Source organism: Ceratotherium simum, chromosome 18 (assembly GCF_057802395.1).
Source record: "Ceratotherium simum simum isolate JZ-2026a chromosome 18, ASM5780239v1, whole genome shotgun sequence".
Classification (NCBI taxonomy): Eukaryota; Metazoa; Chordata; class Mammalia; order Perissodactyla; family Rhinocerotidae; genus Ceratotherium; species Ceratotherium simum.
In genome coordinates, this window is record NC_141917.1 from 40887867 (window position 1) to 40914242 (window position 26376).

At 40.0% G+C, this 26376-nt stretch overlaps 1 protein-coding gene across 1 annotated transcript in view; it reads right to left on the reverse strand.

The window, feature by feature from the left end:
• Positions 1-14028: 14028 nt before the first annotated feature.
• Positions 14029-26376, reverse strand: part of ARL15 (ARF like GTPase 15) — a 415164-nt gene continuing 402816 nt past the window's right edge. Inside the window, exon 6 of the mRNA XM_087443271.1 lies at positions 14029-15926. Within this exon, the coding sequence (XP_087299397.1) occupies positions 15774-15926 (153 nt within the window). The 3' untranslated portion in view covers positions 14029-15773. The remainder of the gene's footprint in view (positions 15927-26376) is intronic.

The window sequence follows — 26376 nt, forward strand, 5'->3', positions numbered from 1 at the left end:
ATGAATACCTTTGAGATTTTAATATTTATTCTCCACAAGAATAGCAGAGTGGTTCTAAGTGTGGGCTCTGGTCAGACAGCCCGGGTCTACCACTTACTATGTAACCTTGGGCAACTTAAAAAACAAACAAAAAGACCAGAACAAAACCAAAAACACCTTTATGTCACATAGGGTTGAAGATTAAGTGAGCTAATATATTTAGAGCAGATACTAAGTGCTCAATAAATATTTGCTGTTATTATAATTGCGGTTGCTGTTATTTGAGGGACCCAGGCTGAGGTCTGGCATCAGCTTCTGAAGGGAACAAATGGACTCAGCCTCATAATCCAAAAGCTTTAAACTCTTGGCTTAGATTGGTAAGCTGTTGTCATAAATAATGGTGTTTAGGAGAGAGCTGTACCCACAGTAGAATAACCCAGATGGGCTCAGTGTATGAGGCACTCACCTCTGGAAAGGAGGAAGCTGGCAAGTGGCTTCCACTCACCAAGCTGGTGGTGGAGCTAATGATGGAGCCAGAAGCACTGTTCTCTCACCATCAGGCAACTGCGGTCTTGGGATCTGTTGTAGTTGGCTCAGCTAAAACCCGCATTTCCAACTTTCACACTATCCGTAAACGTTTAATTCGTAAGGCTTTCCTATTTAATATCAAACAAGCGAGAAAAAATCTCATCAGCTCATTAGGGCTGTGCCAGACTTCCACTGGGATATGGCGGCAACTAGAACTCAGCTGCGCGGAGAGACCTCGGTAGGATTTCTCAAATGGCTGAACGGAGAGCAAATACATCAGCCCACTGAAATCTCACATGCCATTTGGTTTAAATATTAAAGTTCCTTTGAGGTTAAGTAAGTATTAGAACCAGAAGGAAGGCAGGTTTACAATCTGTAAGCCTGGGCTCCACATGCTCAGCTGTCACAAATATACCTCTTTTCGGCAAGAGGGGTCACTGCCAGCCCCAAATCTCCTCAACTCCATTTACCCTTCAAAACTGGACCTTCACATTCCCGTCAGCCTTTGCCCCAGGCTGCTCAACCCACAGTCTAGACTCACCGACTGTCCGCTAGAAATATATTGCAAGGCACGCATGTCATTTTAAATTTCCTAGTAGCCACACTACAAAAATAAATAAAAAGAAACAGGAGAAATAAATTTTAATATATTTTATTTAATCCAATATATCCAAAATACTTTCAACATATCAATACAAAAATTATTAACAAGATATTTTAGGTTTTTTTGGTACTGAGACTTTGAAATCTGGTGTGTATTTTATACTTACAGCACACCTCAATCTGGACTAGCCACCTTTCAAGGGCTCCGTACCTATCGCATCGGACAGGTCTAGACCCTACATGGAGTCATTCCACACGGGGTACTGTATCCTCAAGCAGCAGGCCAGTGGTGAAAACACCCAGCAGAGTCTGAGGAAGGGTCTCGGGAGGCTGAGAGGAATCGGGAGGACTCTGTGAAACAGAATCAGTCACCACAGTTCCTTTTGAATTGCATTTGTTTGCAATAACTTCTATAAACATCATTGGCTCTCTCTCCTTTGTTTCCCAGTTCGGGAACCCAATTCATCTCTGACGGAGGAGACTATTATTTTCTCAGCTGCAAATCATGTTCATTGGGCAGCAAACAGATAGGAATGTGGAGTAAACACCCCTAACACCATTACTGCTTTTGATGACTTTTCCAGCCCCATACTGTAGATACTGTATTGAAAGGGGGGCGGCAGCCCCCACCCCTGCTAGGGACGACAAGCCTCTGCACAGTGCGGGGAGGAGGGGTCAAGGACGCATTCTAAAGGGAATGCATTTCCAAGTTCTGAGCCCTTGTTCTTTGCTTTTATTTGACACTCACAAAACTTGGATCATTTGGCCAGAATAAGTGCAAAAAGGCAAGTCATCAAGAGTCTTCTGAGATAAGATAAGTTTGGGAGGCTACTGTGTTGCATAGTGGCATTTGGTTAAAGCACTGATTTCTTTTCAGGGGTGTCCTTGTGCCAGCTGCTTTTCCTCCTCTAACACTACCTGTCTTGAAACTCTTGGGTCACTGGACGCCTAACCCACTCTACAGGACGATGAGAGCTCTGCTTTTCTTTTCCATGATGGGAGAAGGGGGACTGTGAAAAGGAGGGGAAGGTGAAGCAGCAGAATGCTGGCCCAGTCTCGGGCAGACCAATTTTAGGAATGAATCCCTATGTCAGGTGAAGATCTAGAAATTGGTTTCCATGAAACGATCCTGCCTTGTTTTATCTGGAACATCTTCTTCCAGCCCAAGCATGGGTGTAATGTGGTCAACACCTGCTGACACGGAGCATCCCAAAACCTCCTCACTCAAGTCTTCAAATGGTTTTCTTCAGAGCCCTCAGTGTGACCCTGTTCCCTTTCTCAAGGCACATCCTCATCCCACTTCCAGCAGGCCCCTTTATACCTCGCAGGGATGGCACAGTAACTTGGCACTCAAATCACCCAGGCTACAGAGGACCTGTGAGCTCGCATTCAAGGGCAATGCCCAACCACAGTTTCAGGAGGAATGTGGCTGATGTAGGTTAAGTTTAATGGTTCCTGGACAAAAAATTTCCTTATTCCTAACTCACTTTCATCACTGTTCACCTCTTCTACCTTCTGCTGCCCACACACACTTAAAGGCTGACGGTCAGAATCACATGGATTCCTGAGCCTCCCACTCCTAGATACCTGATTTAGTAGATCTGGAAGCGTGGCCCAGGAACCTGCATTCATAGGAGTCCTCTGGGTTATTTTTATGCCGGTCGTCTACAGACCACACCCTCGGGAGCCTTGCTGGATGTCTCCTGGAGTAATGCTTTCAGTGCCAAGAGTTCACGTCAGTATCAGCATGTAATTTCTTTCCGTGCATTCAAAAGGTAGGATTATGATTTCATAGTTGTGTTCTGTCAAAGGATATCCACCTATGCATCTTGCTGATCTGTAGTAGACAACCAAATTCATCAAAAAGACCTATTTTTTTCTTTTTTTCAAAAGTTTCAAAGACCATCCTAGAGGGCAACCAGACTTTGTCCTGGATGAGCAATGCAAGGTGCCTGTTCATTACATTGCCCCCACCTGGGAAGCTTCAAATGGATTGCCATATACCATGGCCTCTTTCTAGGAGTTTATTATTCATTGTACCATGTGACTCTGCTATCCTGGCCATAGTTTATGGGACTAAGGATGGTGCCCTATCTGGAGTCAGCCATTCAAAGATGGCAGTGACTCATGAGTGATCAGCCTCACAGGAGTGCCCCACACTAGAAAAGGACTGGCATAACTTCCCTCGAGGAGTCTGCATGTGCCACAGAGAGAGGGAGTCAGCCAAGTGGAGGCAGGTAGAGTCAAGCACATGCAGCAATGCTGCATTAGCATCACCCTGCAGTGGAACACCAGAGTAAGTGAGTGCGGTAACTAACAATTTACCCTGTAGGAGCTAACAATTATAGTGATTGTAAGAGCCAACATTTATTAAGCTATGTGGCAGGCAAAGTAGTAAGTTTTTTACTTATATTACTTCATTTAATCCTTGTAAAAACTCTATGGTTAAATGATATGACTAGTTAATATTCCCATTTTACAGATGAGGAAACTGAGCCTTAGAAAGATTAACAACTTGCCCAACGTTAGCAAGTGTCAATGCTGGAATTCAAACACAGTTAATTTGTTTCAGAGCACGTAAGTTTATTGGGGGTAGGGCTGGTTACATAATTTACAGGGCCTAGTGCAAAATAAAAATATGAGGCCCTTTGTTCAAAAAGCAGGAAAAAAATGCCGTTAATATAAAGCTTTTTTCTTTCTTGTAAGGTCTTAATGTTGACCGGCCATGGTGATTTGGATTTGTTATTTAATGTCATTCTAAGTCAAGAAAAATTAAAAATGAAAATTATTAGCATAAATGTTACTATTCATCTTTATATTGTGCAATGCATATTTTAACACATTCAGAATCATTGAAATTACACAATTCGTATTTCATAGCTCATACAATGCATTTATGTTTTGCACAAAATGAATTCATCTGTTTTTATTTCACTTCTTGATACATAAAAACATTCCATCAACTCACTGCCTTTGGCTATTGATGAGTAAGGATGGACTGAAAAGAACTGAAACTATGGGTTGCCCTATCTTTCTCTTCCTTCTAGGTCATTATTTTCAGTGTGAGTGGATGGCTAATACAGAGAAGTAAAACAGGTAAGAAAGATTATATAGGGTTCTTTGGCTGTGGTATTCCTTAGAATGCCGTTGCTTTCTCCCAGCATTTGAAGCAAGTTCAGGTTTGGATGGAAAGCATGGCCTCAGGGGGATATCAGCGCCCACTCTTACCCAGTCATGGACTTAACACGCTTACCTTGTACTTAGTTTGAGATCACATGCATTACGGGTCCACAGGGATTCTGTGCTACTGGGGCATCAGAAATGCTACATCTGAACAGACAGGCACGGACACTCACGTTGTGGCATCTCCTCTACTCACATGTAGGCTCCATTGTCCCACAGGACTTCACTTACAAAACACAAGTTCAATGACAAAATTATTAAGAATTTCAAGATGGAGACAGCAGAGCATTACATCAAGCACAGGCCCTTCTGGTTACAGACTCTGTGTGAAGGCACTAGTTGCACACCTTTGAAGCTGGACTTGAATGGCGGAATGATTGGTAGAGTTTGTCATCTAGGTCTTGTAGGATGATGTAAAGCACTAATGCATCTTGAAAAACATTCTTCCAGTTACCCCAGCAGCCCAGCTCTGCAGCCTCAGAAATGGATTCCTGCCTACCTTATTTGTTGGTGGGTTTATTCATTAAACCTCTTTACCTGAGGCAGCTTGAGTGTGTTCAACAAAGCACTTTCTGGGTGGCCTGCGGGGCTCCTCAGACCTTTGGAAGTCTTCCATGGGTGGGTGGGGGCAGCACCCTGCAGAACCTCCACTCATCCACCTGGCATCATGGGAATTCACCCAGTCCACCTTTGGAGGCAGTCCAATCCTGTCTTCATTGTTCGGAACAACGGGGCTCTGGAGTGACAGGCAGGTAATAAAGGTAAGGAGGCTGGTTTTAAAGTTCTCTCTTCATTACCTCAGCCCCTCAGTTTGGTCTTAGTAATTTAATCATTATTCCCATTGACAAATGTTTTCCCACTACACCTTCCATCTTATCCCGTTTATTCTTCTACAATGTTACCTGCAACCACCCTAGAGCTTCCTTCTTCCAACTCACCCTCCCTTCAGGTTACGCTTCCTAAATAAGCGTTCTGATTATGCTACTTTTCTTAAAAACATTCATTGGCTCCCCATTGACCACTAGATTTTGCCCAAGTTCTTTGTCCTGGCATTCAAGGCCCCCCACAGTCTGACTCCAACCTACCTTTCCATTTGTATTTTCATTCTTGCCTTCTAGGCAAGAGAGTAACACATATGATTCGTGCCTCCTTTGTGCCTCCACTGTGTATTTCCTTCCTCCCCCTCTTTTCACACTTACCTTCAACATAATGCACTCACCAGAAGTGCGTAGTATTTATTTATAAATCTTTCTACCCCACAAGAACATATATAATATATATTGTGTATCTACCCTGTGGTCAACATCATGTAACACATGGATGAGAAGTGTTTGAGTTAAACAATTTAGCACACAGAATTAAATAGTGGTCACTCCTTCCACTTCCCCAGAAAATGACCAAAGCTGTTTCATTAGTTTAAAGTCTAGCTAAAAGGCAGGTTATCATAAAAGCAAATTAACATAAGATTTCATTTTCTACCTATTAAATCAGGATAGATTAAAATAATTCAACAGCCAAGTTCACAACGTAACAGAGAAATAGGAACTGCCATCTAGTCACTGGTGGGAGTTATGAATTGATACAGCTTGGGAGGGCAATTCGAGAATGTTTTAAAAACCATAAAAGTGTTTATGCCTTTTGACCCTGTAATTCCACTTCAAACCCTATAATTCCACTTAAGTATTTACTCCACGGAAATCAAGAAATGTGCACAAATATTCATCTACATAGACATTTAAAATTGAAATCCAAATATCTAACAACAGGAAACAAGTTAGATAAATAATGGTATTTGTAAGTGGTAGGCATCCATTAAAAATCATGTTTTAGGAAAAAATTCAACAACGTGGAAAAATGGTCCTACTATATTAGAGAAAAAAACATGTTCCAAAACAGTATGCAAAGTATAACCTCAATTTTGTAAAATATATATGGATAGAAAGGAGATTAAAAAGATATACATCACAATGTTAATGTGATTCTTTCTAGGATTACAATTATTTTCTCCTTTATATCCTCTTTGTATTTTCCACAATAAAAGTGAGTCACTTCTAAAATCACTGAAGATAAAGTTCAACTTTATGTAATCCCAGCTCTATGAAAAAAAGTGTTAGACTTAAAACCCTTGTCTCTAAATTGAAGTTATCAGCGAGTTAGTAATAGTCATGAAATTTCCTGTGTTAAGTGCTGTAAAGACTTAAAAAGGCAACGGAAAACATAAGCACTGCCTTTCTGTGATTTATAAGCTAATGATGACACAGAAAGTACTAGAAAGAACCAGTGACTTCTGAAGAAATAAATTAAAATATTTTAATAGCAAATATTTAGGGCCAGCCCCGTGGCTTGGTGGTTGAGTGAGCGCGCTCCACTGCTGGCGACCCGGGTTCGGATCCCGGGCTCGCACCGACGCACCGCTTCTCCGGCCATGCTGAGGCCGCGTCCCACATACAGCAACTAGAAGGATGTGCAGCTATGACACACAACTATCTACTGGGGCTTTGGGGGAAAAAATAAATAAATAAAATCTTTAAAAAAAAAAAAAAAAAAAAAAAAAAAAAAAAATAGCAAATATTTAGCCTTGAGTACTCTATCAGATTATATATACATATATATATTTTTTTTTTGAGGAAGATTAGCCCTGTGCTAACATCTGTTGCCAATCCTCCTCTTTTTTGCTGAGGAAGATTGGCCCTAGGCTAACATCTGTGCCCATCTTCCTCTACTTTGTATGGGACGCTGCCACAGCATGGCTTGATGAGCGGTATGTAGGTCTGTGCCCGGGATCCGAACCTGCGAACCCCAGGCCACTGAGGCGGAGCGCTTGAACTTAACCGCTATGCCACCGGGCCGGCCCCTCAGATTATATTTTTAATTGTTTTTTACCTTTCTCTAGTACATATAGCCCAATGCCTTGGACATAATATACATCCAATCAGTGTTTGTTGAATAAATAAATGAAGGGGCAGTTGAATGACAAAAGACTGAGGCCATGGAGGTCATTGGAGCTGGTTTACCTGGTCTAGCAAGGCTCCACAACTAGGAGAGGATGAAGTTCTGAGACCAATGTTGTAGCCATTACATAAGTTCACTGGTTGTGAAACCTTATCATCTGTACCTTCCAACTTACCTCAGCTCTTGCAGAGCTCTCTACGTAAGAAATGCAGAAGGAAAGTTGCTTCAAACCTACATCACTGGAATCATAATTGACACCCTTTATCAAGTGTTTCCTATGTGCCAGGTTCCATGAGAAGCACTTTACACGCATGATGTTATCTAATCCTCATGATAACCCTTTGAAGTCGGTATATTATCTCCACTGTGGATAAGACACTGAAACACAGACAATTAAACTGTCCACTGTCACGTGACTAGTGAAGAGTGGAGCTGAGCTCTAAGCCAGTTCTGGTTGACTCCCAAAACTGTAGGATTCGTCACTATGCTAGGAACTTTCTTCTTGGAATTAGGACACAACTTCTCTGTGATAATTAACACGCCAGACTGATACTCATTTTTTTCCCTCTTATTTTCTTTTTCTTGGTATTGTGTTTAATTCTAGCTATCCTGGCGAGTGCCATCTCATGAGCACCTCACTATTAATACAGTTCCTGGCCATCTGGATATCCTGCTCCTTCATGAAGTGCCTGTTCAAGTCTCTTGCTAATTTTTCCATTAAACTGATTGATTTTTTTTCTTATTGATTTGTAGTAGTTCTAAGTATATTCTGGCAACAGATTTGGCTTTGTTTTGCAAATATCTTCTATTCTGTGGCTCATCCTTTTACTCTCTTCACTTTCTCTTTTCCTTTTTTCTCTCGTTTAAAAACTTCTTGGGGAAACGGTCAGTTATACATTCAGAGGCAGACAAGTTATCATGAACCTCCATGACACCACTGGGTGGCTTCCACAGTTGTCACTTATGGCCAATCTTGTTTCATCTATTTCCCCACCTATTTCTGTTCTCTACTTAATAATTTTGAAATAAATCTCAAGCATCATAATATTTCATCCATAAATAACTCAGTCTGTGCCATTAATAGATAAGGACTCCTTTAAAAAATACACAACCACAAATCCCACTATCACACCTAAAATATCCTAGTAATCAATGATTCCTTAATTCATAAAATATTCAGTAACTGTTTAAGTTTCTCTAATTTTCTCCAATTTTATTCTTTTATATTTTGGTAGTTGGAATCAAAATCCAAATAAGGTCCTTACTCTGCAACTGTTTGATAGAGCTCTTAAGATTCTCTTAATCTATATGTTTCCTTATAGGTTTTCCTTCTATTTCTTTTTTCCTTCTTGCCATTTATTTCAGAAACCAACTTAGATGTCCAGTTGAGTTTCCAATAGTCTGAATTTAAATTATTGTACCACCAATGTGATTTAACATATTTCTGTGTTCCTGTACTTTCTGCAAACTGGTAGCTAAATCTAGAGGCTTGGTCAGATTCAGGTTCCATTTTTTTTGGCAAGAATACCTCATAGGTGGTACTGTACACTGTTGTCAGGAAGCACATATTGCCTGGTTGTTTCCCTCTTTCTGATGTTAGCAGACACTGATGACCATTGCCCAGATCCATTATTTCATTAGGGGCAGAACCTCGAATTACAAACCATACATTTTAATTAATCTCTGGTATTATGTGACTTCACTGGATCCTGCTGTTTCACCTAAAAATTTGGGATGGCTTGAAATTAACAAACTGAATGGAAATAGATAGGCTTCTGTTTCAGCTTATTCTGTGATCCTACCTGGACACTCAGGCCGGTAAACTACAGAGGGATACGTTGTGGTTTTCTGAGAGGCACGTCTATCTTGGGACTTAGGGCTGGTGAGGGAAGAATAGTACGGACTTTACGTGTTCAAGGAAATGACAATGGCGTTGGTACAGATTTTGCAAAAGCATTCTAAACCCACATTGCCTCAATTCCTGCTACAGGACCAACTTTGTCCAAGTACCATCTTGGAATAAATAATGGGCTTAAAGGAGTCACCCCAAGTTCTCAATCTTCAATGAGAGGAAAACAAAGCAGCCTCCTGAAACTCAGCTGAAAGTCACTGCCACCTGACTAGTTAACAAGTCCAGGAGGTTCTATGGCTTACAGGTTACTGCCTCTGTCTGGGCATGTGAATTGTGGCATGTTTTCTACACAGCAGCCTTTACTCCTAGGTGGAATAAAACACAAGAGTTTGCCACTGAATAAGAATTTTCTCTTGGAGAGTCAACATTCAACATTATATTTCAAATATAGATCATTTGTCAGATCAACAGACAGAAGGATGAGACCAAGCTGTTCTAGAGAGGGAGGTAAAGCCCTTTGAATACAGAGGAGATGAAAAGAACAGTAGGTGACTCAGAGTTTGGTTCGGCACCTTGGAAGCACTTTTGTGTGCTAGACACATGCTTCGTTGTTGTGGCAGTAAAACAGCAGAATAAAAGGTGCTAGCTTTACAGAGTTCTATTTAGAAAGATGCTAAAAAGGGGCAAAGCCTTTTCTGTTTTATTTGTTTAGATTTCTAGTTTTATTAATGGTCTCAAAAGAAACAAAACAGCATTCAAAGACAATTTTAAATTAGCAGGCTGAAAACCAGGAATTAGGACCAAGAAAAAATATTTAAAACTCAAGAGACTCAAATTGCAATTTTAATATAACAAAATGACTCCCAAATAAAAAAATTCTCTAGGGTCATAGACATAATCCAACTTAACCAGTGTTATAGAAATTAAAGTCTTACGAAGTAGGGACCTGTTTACTGCTGTATCCCAAGCATCTAACACAATGCCTGGTACACAGTGGATGTTCAACAAAAACACACTGAATGAATGAATTAAAACACCCAAATTATTAAAACCAAAAGTTCCAATAGTGAGATAAAACCTGTAAAAAGGACAATGGTAAGTTGAGTCTTGACAAGCTGTCCTCTGAAAAGTCCTGTCGAAGCTGCTTAATAAAAGTGTTGGGTTGATACACCCCATGTCTAGAAAGTTGTAAAACCACCAGAGAAGGTCCAGAGCCGAGCCTGACTTGCTCCAGATTATAGAGAATGACAGCCAGACTTACTGTTTGCATTCCTGTCTCTGCCTTTTGGTGAGCAGTTTCCGTTCCAACGAAATCTTCTCATTTTTAATTTACTCTGATATTTATATGTCTAATGATTTAATATCATATCACACCAGTCTGGCCTTCAGGGTGCCCTTGACTTGCATTTTTCTTATTGACCCTTCCGTATATTATACACAAACAAGCCAGAAATCATTCATCTCAACATGAGCCTCTCAGGTGAGAATCGTGGTTTCACTTCTCTCTCCAGAAACAGCCTTTTTCACAGGCTCCATTTAAAAACAGTTCCCTCGCCCCCTCCCCGCCACCTATGTCTTCTGTAAGCTTGTCCAGACATGGAGTGCATCATTAGGCCAGGTCTTCCAGTCATTCCAGTGCTTGCATCATTTATAGGTGTTTGGTGTTTCGTCTGACATCTGTTTGATGCTGGAACTCCAGCCTTTGTCTCAATGAATCACTTGTCAGCGAAGGTTGCGGCATTCTAGGCTGGACTTCACACCTACAGGAAGGGTTGCCTGTGATGTAAGTGACCTTAGGCTTTTTTGAACTGACCAGATCCCCCACCTCCCCACATCCCATGAGGAAACAGGGAAATGAGGGAGACTGGGGAACCCGATTCTTATTCAAGGCTTATTTTCATTTGTCAGTGTGTACCCTGTCCCCATGCATCTGAGCCAGCTTTCCTCTCTGGGGACAACACTGCCGAGTCACCCCCATGGCTGGAATGTTGCTGCTAGAAAGAAGCAGTTGAAATATCTGTGTAGAATATTTTGAGAGCATCAGAGTAAGAAGGAGAGATTTTTGAAAAAGGAAAAAAAAAAGAAATTCATTATTCTTTGGTAGTTTGCAGATCATTTTTTAAAAGTGCAATTTGATGGCTGTTTCCAAGTTGGTCCGTAGTTGTGGAAAAGTCTACTAGGGCAGTGGGGGGTCAGGAGTCAGACCGGGTCATAAACCTGGCTGAGCCTAGCAAGGCATGAAATTGAGGAGTGTCCTTCCTTATTCTCCAAACAGGGTACCAGTGACCTCTCAAGGTACATAGGGTAAGTGAAGTTGCTTTAAATCACAAAGCCTGAATTACTTTCTTGTAAAAAGTGATGATTCATATAGAGTGTCCCATGGAAACTCCCTGCTTAAGCAGAGCATGGAAGGGTGGGGGCAAGCAAAGCCTAAGAACACTGTAGGTGGCCTTTCTAAACGGCACCCAGGGAATAGAGCGGCCTCGTGGAGCAGAGGTGGAATGCAACATGAGAATGTAGAGACAATCTGATTGAAAAATCATTCACTTTCTACTGCACTCTGTTTTGTAAGGAAAGGAGGATGCTAGACAAGGCATACGTTGGCGAGATTCTCCTTGGTGCCTTTTACATTCTTTGCATTGGTTTCACTGAAAGTCCCTTTATGAAGGGTTTGTCACAAACAGATGAACCCCCAGGATGGGACGTCAGAATTTCCAGCTCTGACCTAGGCAGAAAGTAAGTTTTTCATTTAGATTTGAATTCAAAGAGAATGGGAAAGGGGAGGGGAAACTGATATCCCATCTGAGGCTTCTGGGTCTTACAAGGGATCCTTTTCATATTCCTAAATCAGTGCAAGGGGGGTGGGGTAGAGTGCCAAAACGTGGGCTCATCAGTCACTTCATGCATCTGAGTTGGAAACATTTAACCCTGAGATGCAAATCATTTAATCATGCTGACTCAGTGAAGACCAAAAGTTGTGAACCCTTGGGAGCCAGGAATCCCCAAAGTGATGTGATAATGCATTTCACAGCAAGAACTTCAGATCTCCAGGGCCCAGGCGAAGGGAAAGAGAAGGCAGGGAATCTATAATTTCCTGCATAACAGAAGACAGATCCTCCCTTCCAAAGGCAGTGAGAATGAGGGATCCCAAAGGGCACCTCCCACTTCCCGCCCCCTCCACAGACCTTTTCCTTTCTGTTTGCACCATTAGGTCAGGAGGTTAATGAAAAGGCACTCTAAAATTATAAAGAGGATGAAGCCAGGCATGAATGTTAGATTTCCATTCACATTTGAATATTCCATCTGGACATTAAGAAAACCCCATTTGCTTCAAAATCTTATAGTTCTGCCCACATTTGCTTGGATAGGTCTGAGATGCTTAGGAACTTGATAACTGCTAATTGCCAACCTTGGAAACAAGACCACGAATGTAGGTTGGAACCCAGCTTAGAAGTGAAGTGTTGCAAGCTCTCTGTGAAGCCAAATAATACATGTCAGGATAATGTTGCATTTGGGATCAAATAAGAGCTGGGATTTGAATTTTTCATCTTTTATTGTATGTTTTTTTCCTTTTTCTTTCTCTCCTCTTCCATCCACCTATCGTTTTATTTTTCTTTCTCACTCTTTTTGTCTTTTATACAAAACTCTCATCCTCAAGGATGGACCTGTGAATACACAGTATATCCTCTTGAGTCACTGAAAAATATTTACTTATTTCCTAAGGACATCAACCACCATTGAAGGAAATAGTTCATTGCACCAGCCATTCTCAGAAAGTTGCTTTTACAGCAAATATTATAAAACGATACTTTGATTGAAGGATGACACTTTACTTAACATCTCGACTCTGCTCGCTCATTCTGAAGGAATGGCACCAATGAAAGTAAATTGTGCTGAAGACAAACCAACTGGAAGACACTAGCTTTTTTTTTTTTTTTTTTGGTCTTTTAGAGGTTTTCACAATAGCTTCAAAGGAAATGCGAATTAATCATTGTTTTGACCCAAGAGCAGCAGAACTTATTTTGAAGACTTAAACAGGCAACACAAATGTAAACAGAAATCTGGGACTCCCAAATGCTAACACTGAAAGGAGTCAGTCCAAAAACATCAATTCTACTCAGCGTTTATTTTCATTTGAAGACAGTGGAAATCATATATAAATCACGGACAATACGAGTTCTTCCTGCCTGGCAACTGTCCACATGAATCTGTTAACCTCTAAGTGTAGACACAGTATTTTTTTTTTTTAATAGAAAGACAGGGCAATATGGCAGTTAATTAGCAACCAATACTGTAAACTACAGTAGATACAAAGTTTTGTCATATAAATTAATTGCCATTACAAAAAGGCAACTGCTTTAGCTAAGAAGGTACAAAAACTGGTAACTTCCATAAATATAACAAGAAGCTAAGTGAAGAAATACATAACAGACTGTTTTTCCTCTATAATATTTGAATATGCAAACTAAGCCACCTGTGGCACTTTACATGAAGTAGGAACACGACACATATGCACACCCACCACCCACCCACACATGCCCGTCCCAGCCCCCTCCCCTCCCCCTCTTGTGGATTTCCAAAACATGGCAAATTCTAGGGTTACAAGGACAGGATGCCACACGGAAGCAGCAAGACGGCGAGCTCCGAACTGCCAGACAAAGGAGGAGCCTTATTGACAGTTGTAAAGCATTAGGCGTCAGACAGAAACTTGTCAAAAACAGCTGTTGTTGGGTACTGATTGATAATGTTTTCATTCTGACGGCTGAGACACTGCAGACAGTCGTGGGTCTGAGAAGAAGCCCATCACTGGCGCACACATGAACACACACACAGACAACAGGAAGTCATTTAACAGATGGCTTAGGAGCACTCAGCCACAGTATCTTAAAAAGACAACATTCTCCATTTAATGAACTTACAGAGAAAGCAAAGCCTAATAATCATTTATTTTTCATAGGAGATGAGCACAACGGGACAAAATAAAAGCAGGAATTGTGTAACCAGTCATTGGAGTAAAAGTTTTGTGCTGCTCACGGATTACATAGTGTAAAAATATTCAAGGATGCTGTAGACAAAATTGAATATGAATCTTTTTTGATCCATTTCATTAAAAAAAAGCTTAACGAGGTGTTCGATGTTTCAAAGGTAATGATTTCATTAAAAGCCAGCTACAAGATTAAATCACAAAAGTTGTATTTGAATGACGTATCTCTTCTGGAGAATTACAAGGTGTTACATCACCCTGCAAGAGTGTGAGTCTGTGATATTCAGGACAAAGTCTATGCTGCCTAAAAATTACAAACATGTTTTTATTGCTCAGGTGAAGGGAGCAGTTTTCTAACATTTGGCCACTTTGTATTTTAAGTGGTCAAAAATCTACAAAATATGCCAAAGAGCACTTCATCCATAAACCTCAATATCCATTGATTATTCCTGATTTAGAAAAGATCACAGGTGCCAAACTTTAGTAAAACTGTACATTTATCTCTAGTAATTTTATCATTTAAATTAAATGAAAAAAAAATTAGTTCTAAAGACTAAATCTGGGCCCTAAAATTACTTACTTGCTGCAGCCCCAGCACATTTTTAAGGGCACATTGAAACCCCTGAAAATAGAGGTTTATAATAGAAATACTGATAGACCTTTAATTACTAGATGGAGACATTAACAGACTCCATTAAACGACATTAGCACTTAATGAATGAATATATAGATGATTCTGTCTTTGTTATCTTTGTCAAATCCATGCCAGCTTAAACCCTAGCCAGTACAAACTATACTTCATTTGGCTGTTTTTAAAAATTTTACCTACTATTTTAAAAATTATTTTCTCTCTTTCAATCAAATACTTAAGACTTTTAGAAAAAGATACCTATATTATGTTGCAGCTTGATTTTATGCAGGGTAATCTTTCCATTAAAAAAATATTTGAGGACTTGATGACATAGTAACCAGTGATGTGTGCATTGTGCCTTAATTTCCTCTAACTCTTCTCAAAAATTAAAACAATGTCTTTGCTCTTAAAAGAGAGAAGAGAGTGAGACTTCAGATGTCGTCAAGGAAACATTATGCATCTTTAAGCTCTTTGAAGTTAATTTTACTATGGCAGGATATTTCTTTTTTATAAGGTAATTGAAGCTTTTGGTGTGCATTTTTCTCTCATATTCGATAAGGCCTATATATAAAAAACCAAAAAATAAAATAAGACATAATAAAATACAATAAAAACCCCAAGAGATCTTGAAAATGATATACATATTTCGGGAAGTCCCAGTCACACAGCACTCTACCCCAAACCCAGGGAAAATGAGTCAAGGTTCTGAGTCTCCCTGAGTCCTTCATAAGGGATTTAATTTCCGTGAGCCACGAATTCCATCCATTTTAGCAGAGTATAGAAGAGACGCTTAGAACAACAGAAGGAAGAGACATGCGGTGAAGATAATTAGTGGTAAACAGAGAATAAATTCTCTCTCAGTAGTGCGTACTTGACGTTAATGCCGATGATAATTCACCTGATTTACAGAATATTCACTTAATAAGAGAGATGAGAGCCTGAAATAACTAGTGGAAAATAGATACTGAAGCCATTATAGTCTTGATACCAAAATAAAATTAAAATGAGAAACTAATATGATAGGTTCAAGGCCTTTTGGGAACCCGTTGTCTTTGCCAGATTCACATTCTTACAGCTTCATGGTCTTTTTCTTCTAACAAATTTATCAGCTGAGAGAAGCTATCTTTCAGTGCATCCATGTCATCCAGCGAGCAGGGCTGCAGAATCCAGCGTTTTCCACGTGCAAGTGGTTCAAGTTCAAAATATTTTTTGACCTTTAGAGGGGGAGAAAAGATAAATATGTTATTAATTATATCAGAACTGTTCTCATTCCAAAATTTTGAGTGATGAAGTAGGGGGATTTCAAGAGGAACTTGTATGAACTGTGATGCCTAGGACTTTCTAGAATCCCATCCACAGCTGTTGTTATAACATGGGGTATATGTTGTGACCTGGGAGTGTTTTCTTTAGGGGTGAATGACCCGCCTGCAAGCCACCATTCCATCCATGCACTTATCAGCATGGGAGGTCTGATGGAGGCTACGAAAGAATTACATGTACTATAGCATAGGGCAAAGTACACTGCAGACACCAAAAAGATTCAATTCCATCAAAAGAACTCTGGCAAGGCAGCTTTCACTACATACTGACTTAGGACACTGGTAACAACCGACAGAATGTACTGGATCAGTGGCTCAAGACCCAATTATTTTGACCGTCAAACACATACACAACAAAAAATACAATTTAAACAATCTTTTCTCTCTCTCTTAAGTTTCTAGTATCTATTTCTGAGATCTGGGAAAGCATTTCTGAGGATAGAGGATAGAAACCAAGTGTATGTAAATGCATATATAAACTTGTAAATATACATACATATATAAAGTCTCCCAGCCTTTTTTTCTCCCAGTCCTGAATCTTCAGGAAGGGAAAAATCAAGACCTTAGCTGGTATGTGGGGTAGAACACTTGCTATCTTAAAAACCTGTTACTAACATAAGACAAAATAAGATTACTAACCAGTCACAGTCACTCTTAGTGTACAGGCTACGATACTAACAGCATCCAGGATTACCAACTCCTGACTTTGAATAAATACCAAATGATTATGACTTCCAGAAGCATTGATGATCTTCTCTTAAAGGGTATGATAAAGTATCAAGTTTATGAAGCTCCTCATTCACACACCATCACACATGAAAAGACCATCGTATTTATAACCCAGTAAGGTTTACATAACATAAAATACAGTCACTAACAACATCAGAAGAGGCATTGTTCCAAGACATTCGTGGTCAACAAATTTCATTAAACCCCATGTGCCATGGAAAATTCCAAGGTCTTAGTCAATATCTGACCCAGAAAAAAAAAGTGTCTCAGCCTTATGCCATTCCCAAGTGTGCTCTCATTTTGTCTTAGTCATCGCAAGCACTAGACTATTGTTAACAGCAGAGATGCACTATCCAAAGTGGTATTAAAATGTGTGTACACTTTTTTCCATGTAAGCAAGAAAATATAGGTAAGATACTAAGTTTTTATGCTAATTTAGGAAGCACAAATACACTAACATTTTATAGTACAAGTGTGTCTCAAAAGTCCTCCTATAGATGTCTGCAAATTAATAATAAATACTACTACTACTACTAAAAAGAAGCCTGTGAGAATGGAAGGATTCTTATTAATTTTGATTCTGAAGAGTAATGAAAATCTCATTTACAGATCAGAAAATGGGTACACAACTTCAGAACAATTTTTGCCCAAGGTATTTTACAGATCACGTTGTTAAGAAGATTCTCCCTCATGGAAAATGTAAACTCCATTCTTTCCATTTCTTTTCTTTAGGGCACTGAAAACCACTTACTTCCAAGAGAATCTGAAATTGCTTGTGCAATAGCCAGCACCAGGGACCAACCCTGCCCCACTGAGGGAGAACCTGCCAGTCAGCAGACCAGGGAGCCCTCAGCCAGCAGGGGGAGAGAAAAGTTGGCAGGAGTGACAGGTGGGGAACCCGTTAAGTCTACTCTAGAAGGAGTTGGCTGCTCTTAAGAGTTTAAAATCAGAGATGTTAGTCTCCTTGCTTCTCCCACAAAGTGAGGCTTCACACTGCACCACTGAGTGTAGAAATGGGAACCCCTGTGTTTACGATGAAGGAAGTTGTACCCTTGCCATGTTTTCTAACCTCAAATCTAAAAGGACAGCATTTTAAGTATTGCTAGTAACTGGGAAGACGACCGGTGGCTTTATTTCTATATTAAAATAAAGAAAAAGGGCCGGCCCCATGGCTTAGTGGTTAAGTGTGTGCGCTCCGCTGCTGGCGGCCCGGGACTGCTTCTCCGGCCATGCTAAGGCCGTGTCCCACATACAGCAACTAGAAGGATGTGCAGCTATGACATACAACTATCTACTGGGGCTTTGGGGGGAAAAATAAATAAATAAATCAATCTTTAAAAAAAAAAAAATAAAGAAAAAGACTAATACAGCGAGTATATAGCAGATCAACATATGATCCTGGGGCCGGCCCCGTGGCTTAGTGGTTAAGTGTGCGCGCTCTGCTGCTGGCGACCTGGCTTCGGATCCCAGGTGCACACCGATGCACTGCTTCTCTGGCCATGCTAAGGCCGCATCCCACATACAGCAACTAGAAGGATGTGCAACTATGACATACAACTATCTACTGGGGCTTTGGGGGAAAAATAAATAAAATTATAAAAACAAAAAACAAAAAACAACACACACACAAAAAAGACATATGATCCTGGTAGCATATTAACAGCTAATTTGAAAACAATGTTAGATTTAAATAATCACAAAATATAATTTTTGATATTTTGCAATACGGACCAGACACAAAAAAAGAGTGAGGTTTTTAGCTACCCATTAGGTTGGTTTCTAGGCAACTGAAAATATAGTCTATCACAAAGGCACACTTGGAAGATAATGAAGATGTCTGAAGGTAGTTATGGTTCAGAAGTTGTCCCTGCTTAATATTAAACATGAGAAGGAAATGGAAGCTTCGATTACAGGGTGGTCACCAGATAAAGGAGGCTACTGGTGTTAAGCTGACAAGTATGGCTGGGTAACCTGAGATTTTCAGACCCGTAAGCTAAGTGGGTATCTAACCCTGCCATATCCACCCTACCGGTATCCAAATGATTCCATACCGCTCTACATTTATAACATCAATTTTAAAACAAGTTTGGCATTCCAGTGATCTTCAAACACAGTGAGGGACTGTGTTTGCCGCTAGAACGTAGCTTTTCATCACCCAGAGTTTCATGTTTCTGAAACAGAGTACGATACAAGAGAGGATAAAATGAAGACTTAATGCTCTGGCTTGAACTTTTTCCTTTAAGACAACAGTTTTATTTTGTTTTCCTATATTAACCTGAACTTCAAATTTTATCTCCTCTGTATTATTACAATAAAATCTACTCATAACCATATTTGATTTGTCCACCATAGCTTTTTTGTCCTTCTATATGCTGACATATAATTTAAAGAAGGTTATTTAAGTTTGACCAACATAAATCATATGCTTACATCTGATATCATTTTTATGGTTTAAAAAAACTGCCTATGATGTAAGGATCTATTTTGTATGAGGGACATAATTCTTTAGAGGTTATTTTCTCATCAAGATAAAAATTTTAAAAATGACTTAAGAGGAAATGAACCTAAGTCTTCTGAATACTTTATTGACTTAACTGTCATGGTGAACTGGAAGCTGCTGGAATCAGGAGATGGCGATTGTTTCACACTGGCTTCTGGAGATGGCACTTGGGAAAATGACATCAGAATACAGCTGCCTGGCAACCTGTGGTCATTTAGCTATTTTGGGGAAAGCCACAAAGAGTGGGCATTTGTTAGTGGCCATGTGTCCACCCTAGAGATAGGAAAACAGAGCTACCACAAGTAGCCAACCTATTTTAGCCAAGTCATCAGAGCCCTTCTGCACTCCTGCACTGCCAGGTGATTTGCATTACTGCATTCCATTATTCACACATTGCATTTGCGGTAAAGTTCTAATATAACAGACAAATCGGCACCATCCCATTGCTGCTAATGTTTGTAGCAGCAGTGAGACCTGCGAGACATTACATAGCACAGGAGACCCACTCACTGGGTAGGAGACGTCCTTTATTTTTCCCTGAGTAGAGAAATAATAAAATAATCCTTTCCTATTTCAGGACCTCAAAGGGGCTTGTAATGATACTCACTGATTTCCCTATCTTGACTTACTTCACACTTGAAAATTTTATTTTCAATTCTTGCAAACCTGTTGTGACTAAATTTCTAGAAGTCACATAAATAATTTCTGAACTGCAATAACAGGTCTTTCCTTTTCAAAAACCTGCACGCCTCATTTTATTTATAATGATAAGCTGCTTGTTTTTCCTATTTTTGTTATTAAACCATGTAAGGAGTGTGTGCCCAGAGTTGGCCTCATTTTCCTTTAAACACTCTGGGGAACAGGGCATAGAACAGTCCAGAAGGGGTTACTTAGTGTTTTTATGTGACACAGAGTTAAGTTTTGAGCTCAGATATTTATAAACCACACTTTGACCCACATGAATGTGTGGCAAGACATTAAAAAGAGAGTTAGGGTGTGTGACAATTCTTTACTGCATGGGGCTGGGCTCTGCATCCTAGAATATGTCACCCCTAGTTCTAGTGAACTCAACGCCATTAGCAGCAACCAGTTGTTGCTATAACTAAAAGTGCCCTCCCACCCCCATCCAGAATCCCACCTGGGGTGGTTCTGCCCCTGCTGAGAACTGCTGCTCTAGCCCATGTGAATGCATCTACCTCTTGTCCCCGTCTGGGGCCATTAGCTCATTCTTCCATACGTTCACCACTGGAGACAGAAGCTGGATATTTGCTCCACCCGGACTTCCCCAGATCCCCACCTATGCACGACACACGTACTCCCTCTGCGAACAACCAGCAGATTATAATGGACCCCTCTTAAGTTTAGGAGGTGGTTGGGGTGGGTTGGGGTGGGGTCAGAATCACTATAAGGAGCTTTGGAAATCTGCATCCTGAAAGTCGGCTTCCTATAACTTCATTCATTCAAGCACCACTTCTTGAACGAGATGGGTGAGCGTGCGAAGGCAGCATGAGTGTGCTTTAATGAGCCACCTGTGCCAGTGCTGCACTTGCCAATGTATGGGGTTCCACCAAACAGAGCAGGATACTGTAAAACAAAAACAAAACAGAAACAACAGCCTGACAAGGGGACTGTCTTCATCATTGTATTATAAGTCTACAAGTCCTCCCCTTCCTGGGCTTTTTAGTGACCATAAAAGACCAGTTAATACTGTAGTTTACCAAAGACTTTTTTCCTCATTTATAGCACTCTGACTACAGTTCAACCGGAAGTAAAAAAAAAGCAATTGATTCAAATAAAGAGGGATATGACTATTTAGAATACTTCTTAAGTCATATAAGTCAATTTGAATGATAGAAGACTGTTAAAAGAAACTTTAGAAATAAAGGCACATTCTTTTTTCATCTCTGGAAAACGAACCCAGTCTCATGAAGGAGTCTAGGTTGACAACCTCAGCTCCTTGAAACTGACAGGGATACGTCCGCAGCTAGGACGGAGCATGGTCGAGACTACAGGGTGAGGATCGCGAAGAAAATACAGAAAACCAGGAAAAAGAAATGCAGTTGTGGATTTGATAGCTAGAAGGGCAAGGTGGAGGACGACGCAAGAGAACATGGCTCAGTTCACTATCTCGAACCCAGTGGAGTCATTATGGCTTTCTTGTCATTTTAAACATACAACGTGTCCATTGCATAGTTTGTATTTTTCAAAGAACTATATGAATGACGGTTTTTGAGACAGGTTCATATTGGTTTTGAACTCTTTGGTAAAAGTGTGGTCTGGACAATACATTTACCCCAGGGGCTCCAATTAAGAGGATCCTAAGAGAGCCTGAACAGACTGTGAAATTTGGTAGGATATTGTCCATGACCGTTAAAAAGGGAGCAGGACTCTCCTCATCCACATCCCAGCTCCTTATTTTAATCACTAGAGCAGATACACTTATTGTATTAATGTGTCACACTGGCGGAAAACATTTGTATTGAAACGCTGATTGTATGCCTTCTCTTTCCAACTCCAGGCACAAGAACATCAAGTCATACAAGTCACGAAATTGGCCATGGTTTGGAGTATTCACACCAAGGAAATCTGCAAGAGCAACAAACCAGGACTTTTTCTTTTTGGAGAGTCAGTTGTTAAACACTTGCCAGCACACCACTGAGTATATACATCTCGTATGTATGTTTGCAAAGGGGCCCTCCAGCTTTGCTGTCTTAACTGCAGAAGCTCATGGAGCAGGCTTAACTTGGTAACCTTCACCAAAGTCAGAGAGAACTTTGCCCACACTATGGCTCCAGGACGGGGTCTGGAGATAAAGTGGCAGGCATCATTAAGATTCTTCAGAGTGCATTCTTGGCAGCTTGTTCAAAGAAAAGGTTAGTCTAGAGAGAGCAGCACCAGCTGTTCCCTTTTTCATTGTACTGGTTGCAGGATTTTGAAATCCTTAGAAAGGTACTAAATGTGTCATTAAAGGCAGAAATAAATAATACAAGTAAAACCAATTTGCCATAGTCCCAAAGATATTACAACACAGAATAGATATCATTTTTTTCTCCTGAGTACTAATAGAGACTGGAACATGACCACTTGATGTTAACCAATACCACAATATTACTTCGGGAGTGCATATTTATAATGGATGAATGATTTCAAGACCAGTAGGTGTAATATAAGAGTGTAGCTCTGATAAGATGGTTTCTTTCGTAAGCAAAGTGCAGCCTGTCTGACCTTGGAATAATTAAAAACCAGACAAATGCCTGCAGGTTATGACCTGCGATTGAGCCTCGCCCTTATTAGACGTCTTCTTGCCCAGGCAGTAACCTCTGATGTGTAGAGAATGTTATATGTTGTGACAATAATTATGCAGAAACACAGTCTTCCATTGCACAGGAGAACTTAGCATGTCCCAGAAAAGTCAAATAAAATGATCCCATTTGCTTTGGTGGTAGGACCTCGGGATCTGTAAACAATTCGGATTTTCTGCTTAATCTCTTAACCTAGAAGCACTGAACAAAATGCATTTATTTTCTTTTTGATATGCCTGGGAGGTTTGTTTTATTCTCCTATCCAAAAAGCTTGCTTATCAGACAAGCACTGTGAGAGACACTCATTAGGCACAGATGCGTCCCATCTTCGGGGACCAATGAAAGATTCCCAGGATTCCCATGTCCACACCCTCCTCCACTGCATTTATTCTACCAGGGCCTTTACAGCCTGGAGTGACTCCTGCACGCGGTCCTTCCCTCCAACTCCTACTTTCAACCCAAGGCTTCCTGATCCACAGGTGGAAAGGATCAGCCTATACTCTCATATTTTAAGACCCAGCTGACATCCTCCTATTACTTCAAGGGGAGGCCTTAACGTTATAGAAAAAACTTTTTAAGAGCAGAAAGGACCTAAGTCACAGTAGCCACTTTTGGTTGCCTGCCCGGCACCCAGGTACTATAAATTCCCTGTAAATAAAGTTTTATTGGAACAGAGCCATGTTTATTCCCTTAAGTATTATCTATGGCTGGTTTCACGCTACAATGACGAAGTTGAGTAATTGCCACAGAGACAGTATGTCCCGCAAAGCCTAGAATATTTACTATTTGGCCCTTTACAGAAAAAAAATTGCCAAGCCCTGGCTAAAGTATTCTGCAGCTTCCCGCTTTGTCCAGCAGGGGCACAAGGAGTGCTTGGGAGGGGCCTGGGTGGCCGCCTTTTGGGGCCTCAGTATGACCTCACTTTCTAGGCCTCTTCTTCCCCACTTTGGCTCACACTTTAGGGGGACAGAGAAGTTGGCTTTTCCAGCCTGGCCAGGCTCCACATACAATTTCAGATGCTTCGGATTGTAGTCTAGCAGGCAGAAGGGTCATCTCTCAGCAAAGCCATATTTTTTCCTGCGTTCAGCCTGGGGGTCTTTCCTGTGGAGACTTCCTAAAGGCCACGAGAACTAGCCAGGGCACAGGGTCTGCGGCCTGAGTCAGTCTGAGGTTTTGCTGTCCTTAAGGATGGCTTTCAGTGCAGAGCAATACTAGGTATTGTTATTTTGCAGTTTTAAAAAGGAATACAAAATTTATTAAATTTACAATGTCTGAAGCCTAGTTTTTTCTGAAACTATTATAGTCAACTTAAAAATCTAAATATTCTATTTCTACATCTGGTAAATTTTAACAATATGTTCAGGAGGCTGAATACTGTTTAGGTCCATTTATAAACTTAGTTTAATTAACCACTCAAACATTTCAAAACTCCACTTATAAATTTAATATGTTCAATTTTCTTTTTAGGCATTTAGAATGGCTAATAAAAAAATCCTCAAGTAAAGAATTCTTTTTTTTTTTCCAGTAAGAATTCTTAAAAATTTCTTCCATTAAATTTATAAATTCAATGACTCTCAAGTTCTGGTACATTGTAATACTACTTACAAACTTAACTAAATCCTCATATCTTTCTACATAGGAGGCCAATTCTGAAATCACTTACAGATTTTAAATTATAATCACAAAGTCAATCTACCAGGTTGCTCTATACATAACATATACTTTAAATGAGAAGAATTAATATTGTAGGTTTGATTATTTTATCATTTTTATACTCTTAATGTTCAACTTTCCAGGTTTAAAAAGACTTTCTCATTAAGGAAACAACTTTCCATCCTAAATGAAATGGGTTACCATTCCATGAAAGGTTCTCATCTCATTGAACTTGGGCTGGTTTTCAAACAGAGTTTTTGGGCTGAAACATGAGATTGGAACTACAGATATCCAGGGCAAAATTTTTGAAGACACTCATATGTATAAAAATACGCCTTTTATAAAAATAGGTAAGCTTTTAACAAAAATAGTTGCCATAACAATAAGAACCTCCTGGTCTTCAAAGGGGATTGTTTGCTCCTGGACACAAGTGATCATTACCTACTTCACTGGTCTACTCACAGAAGTGGACACCCCCTCCTAAGATTGTAGATAATTTCCTCCACTACTTGCTTGGATTTTGTTTTTTTTTTTTTTGTGAGGAGATCAGCTCTGTGCTAACATCTGCCAATCCTCCTCTTTTTTTTTTTTTTTTTTTTGCTGAGGAAGACTGGCCTTGGGCTAACATCTGTGCCCATCTTCCTCCACTTTATATGGGACGCCGCCACAGCGTGGCTTGCCAAGCAGTGCATTGGTGCACACCCGGGATCCGAACCGGTGAACCCCAGGCTGCCACAGCAGAGTGCGCGCACTTAACCGCTTGCACCACCGGGCAGGCCCCAATGGATTTTGCATTTCTTTAGCACACATTTTAACATTTTTCCATCTGGCTCTACAGACATTTAATTTTCTTTTATTGAGATAAAATTTGCATACTATAAAATTCATCCTTTTAAAGTATACAATTCAGTGGTTTAGAGAAAATTCACAGACTTCTGCAACCATCATCTCTGTCTAATTCAAGAACACCTGCACCACTCAAAAAAGAAACTCCTTACCCATTAGCCGTCACTCCCCATGTGCCCTTTCCCCCAGCCCCTGGCAGCCACTAATTTTGTTTCTATCTCTATGGATTTGCCTTTCTGGACATTTCATATAAATGGATCCAGATAATATGTGGCCTTTTGTGGCCAGCTTCTTTCACTTAATGTTTTCAAGGTTCATCCATGTTGTGGCATATATCAGTACACCTCATTCCTTTTTATGGCTGAATAATATTCCATTGTATGGATATACCACATTTTGTTTACCTATGTGCATCAGCTGGTGGACATTTGGGCTGTTTCTCCTTTTTGGCTATTATGAATTCAATTGTATGAGCCTTTACTTTCTCCTTAAAACAGTCATTAGAAGTAATTACTGTACAAAGTAATGGGTTAGGATATCAAGACTCAGTGGGGATGAAGCATTTCCACAAGTCTGGTGAATTCCATTTTTACCCAGATTCACTAGGATATCCTACTTTCACTGGGATAACCCAGATTTGGATAATTATTCTCTAATTTTTTCATGTGTATGAGTTCTCAGTTCCTTGAGGGCATAGACAATGAAAAAAAAAATAATGTGTATTTTCTAATGTACCCAGTACAATCCCAAACATAAAAAGGACACTCATTTATTTCTTTTTAAACAAATGTACAGAGCAGAAACTATAATGAAAAGGGAAACAAAGTATGTACTATATTTTACTGTAGTTATTTAATTTTCTAACTCCTGGATTGATTGAACTTCTTTCTATCACCTCACAAAGACTGTATCTTCTACTTCCTTAGCATCCTAACAAGCTTTAATAGTTTTATTTAAGCCAAAAAGATCTGTGACTTCTAATCATATCTTTCTTAACCCTTTCTTTCTCAAGAAGCCTCAAACTACTAGACAATACCCTATAAATCTCCATCTCTTTACAATAAAAGGCTCATAACTAGTTCAAAAAAAATATGTACTATATTTTACATTTCATCCCATATTAAAATGTTAGTAAAGGAAGGAAACTGAATATTGGAGAGAAGTCACTGCTCTTTCCAATTCATCAGGCCAAGGTTTCAAGCAGGAGGTGGGATTTCAGGAACAGTTTCAAAACTGTAGGTCTAATAGGTTTAAACTCTATTATACACATGCCGACAGGCAGCTGCAATGAATTGTTTTGCAAACAGAAAAGTAA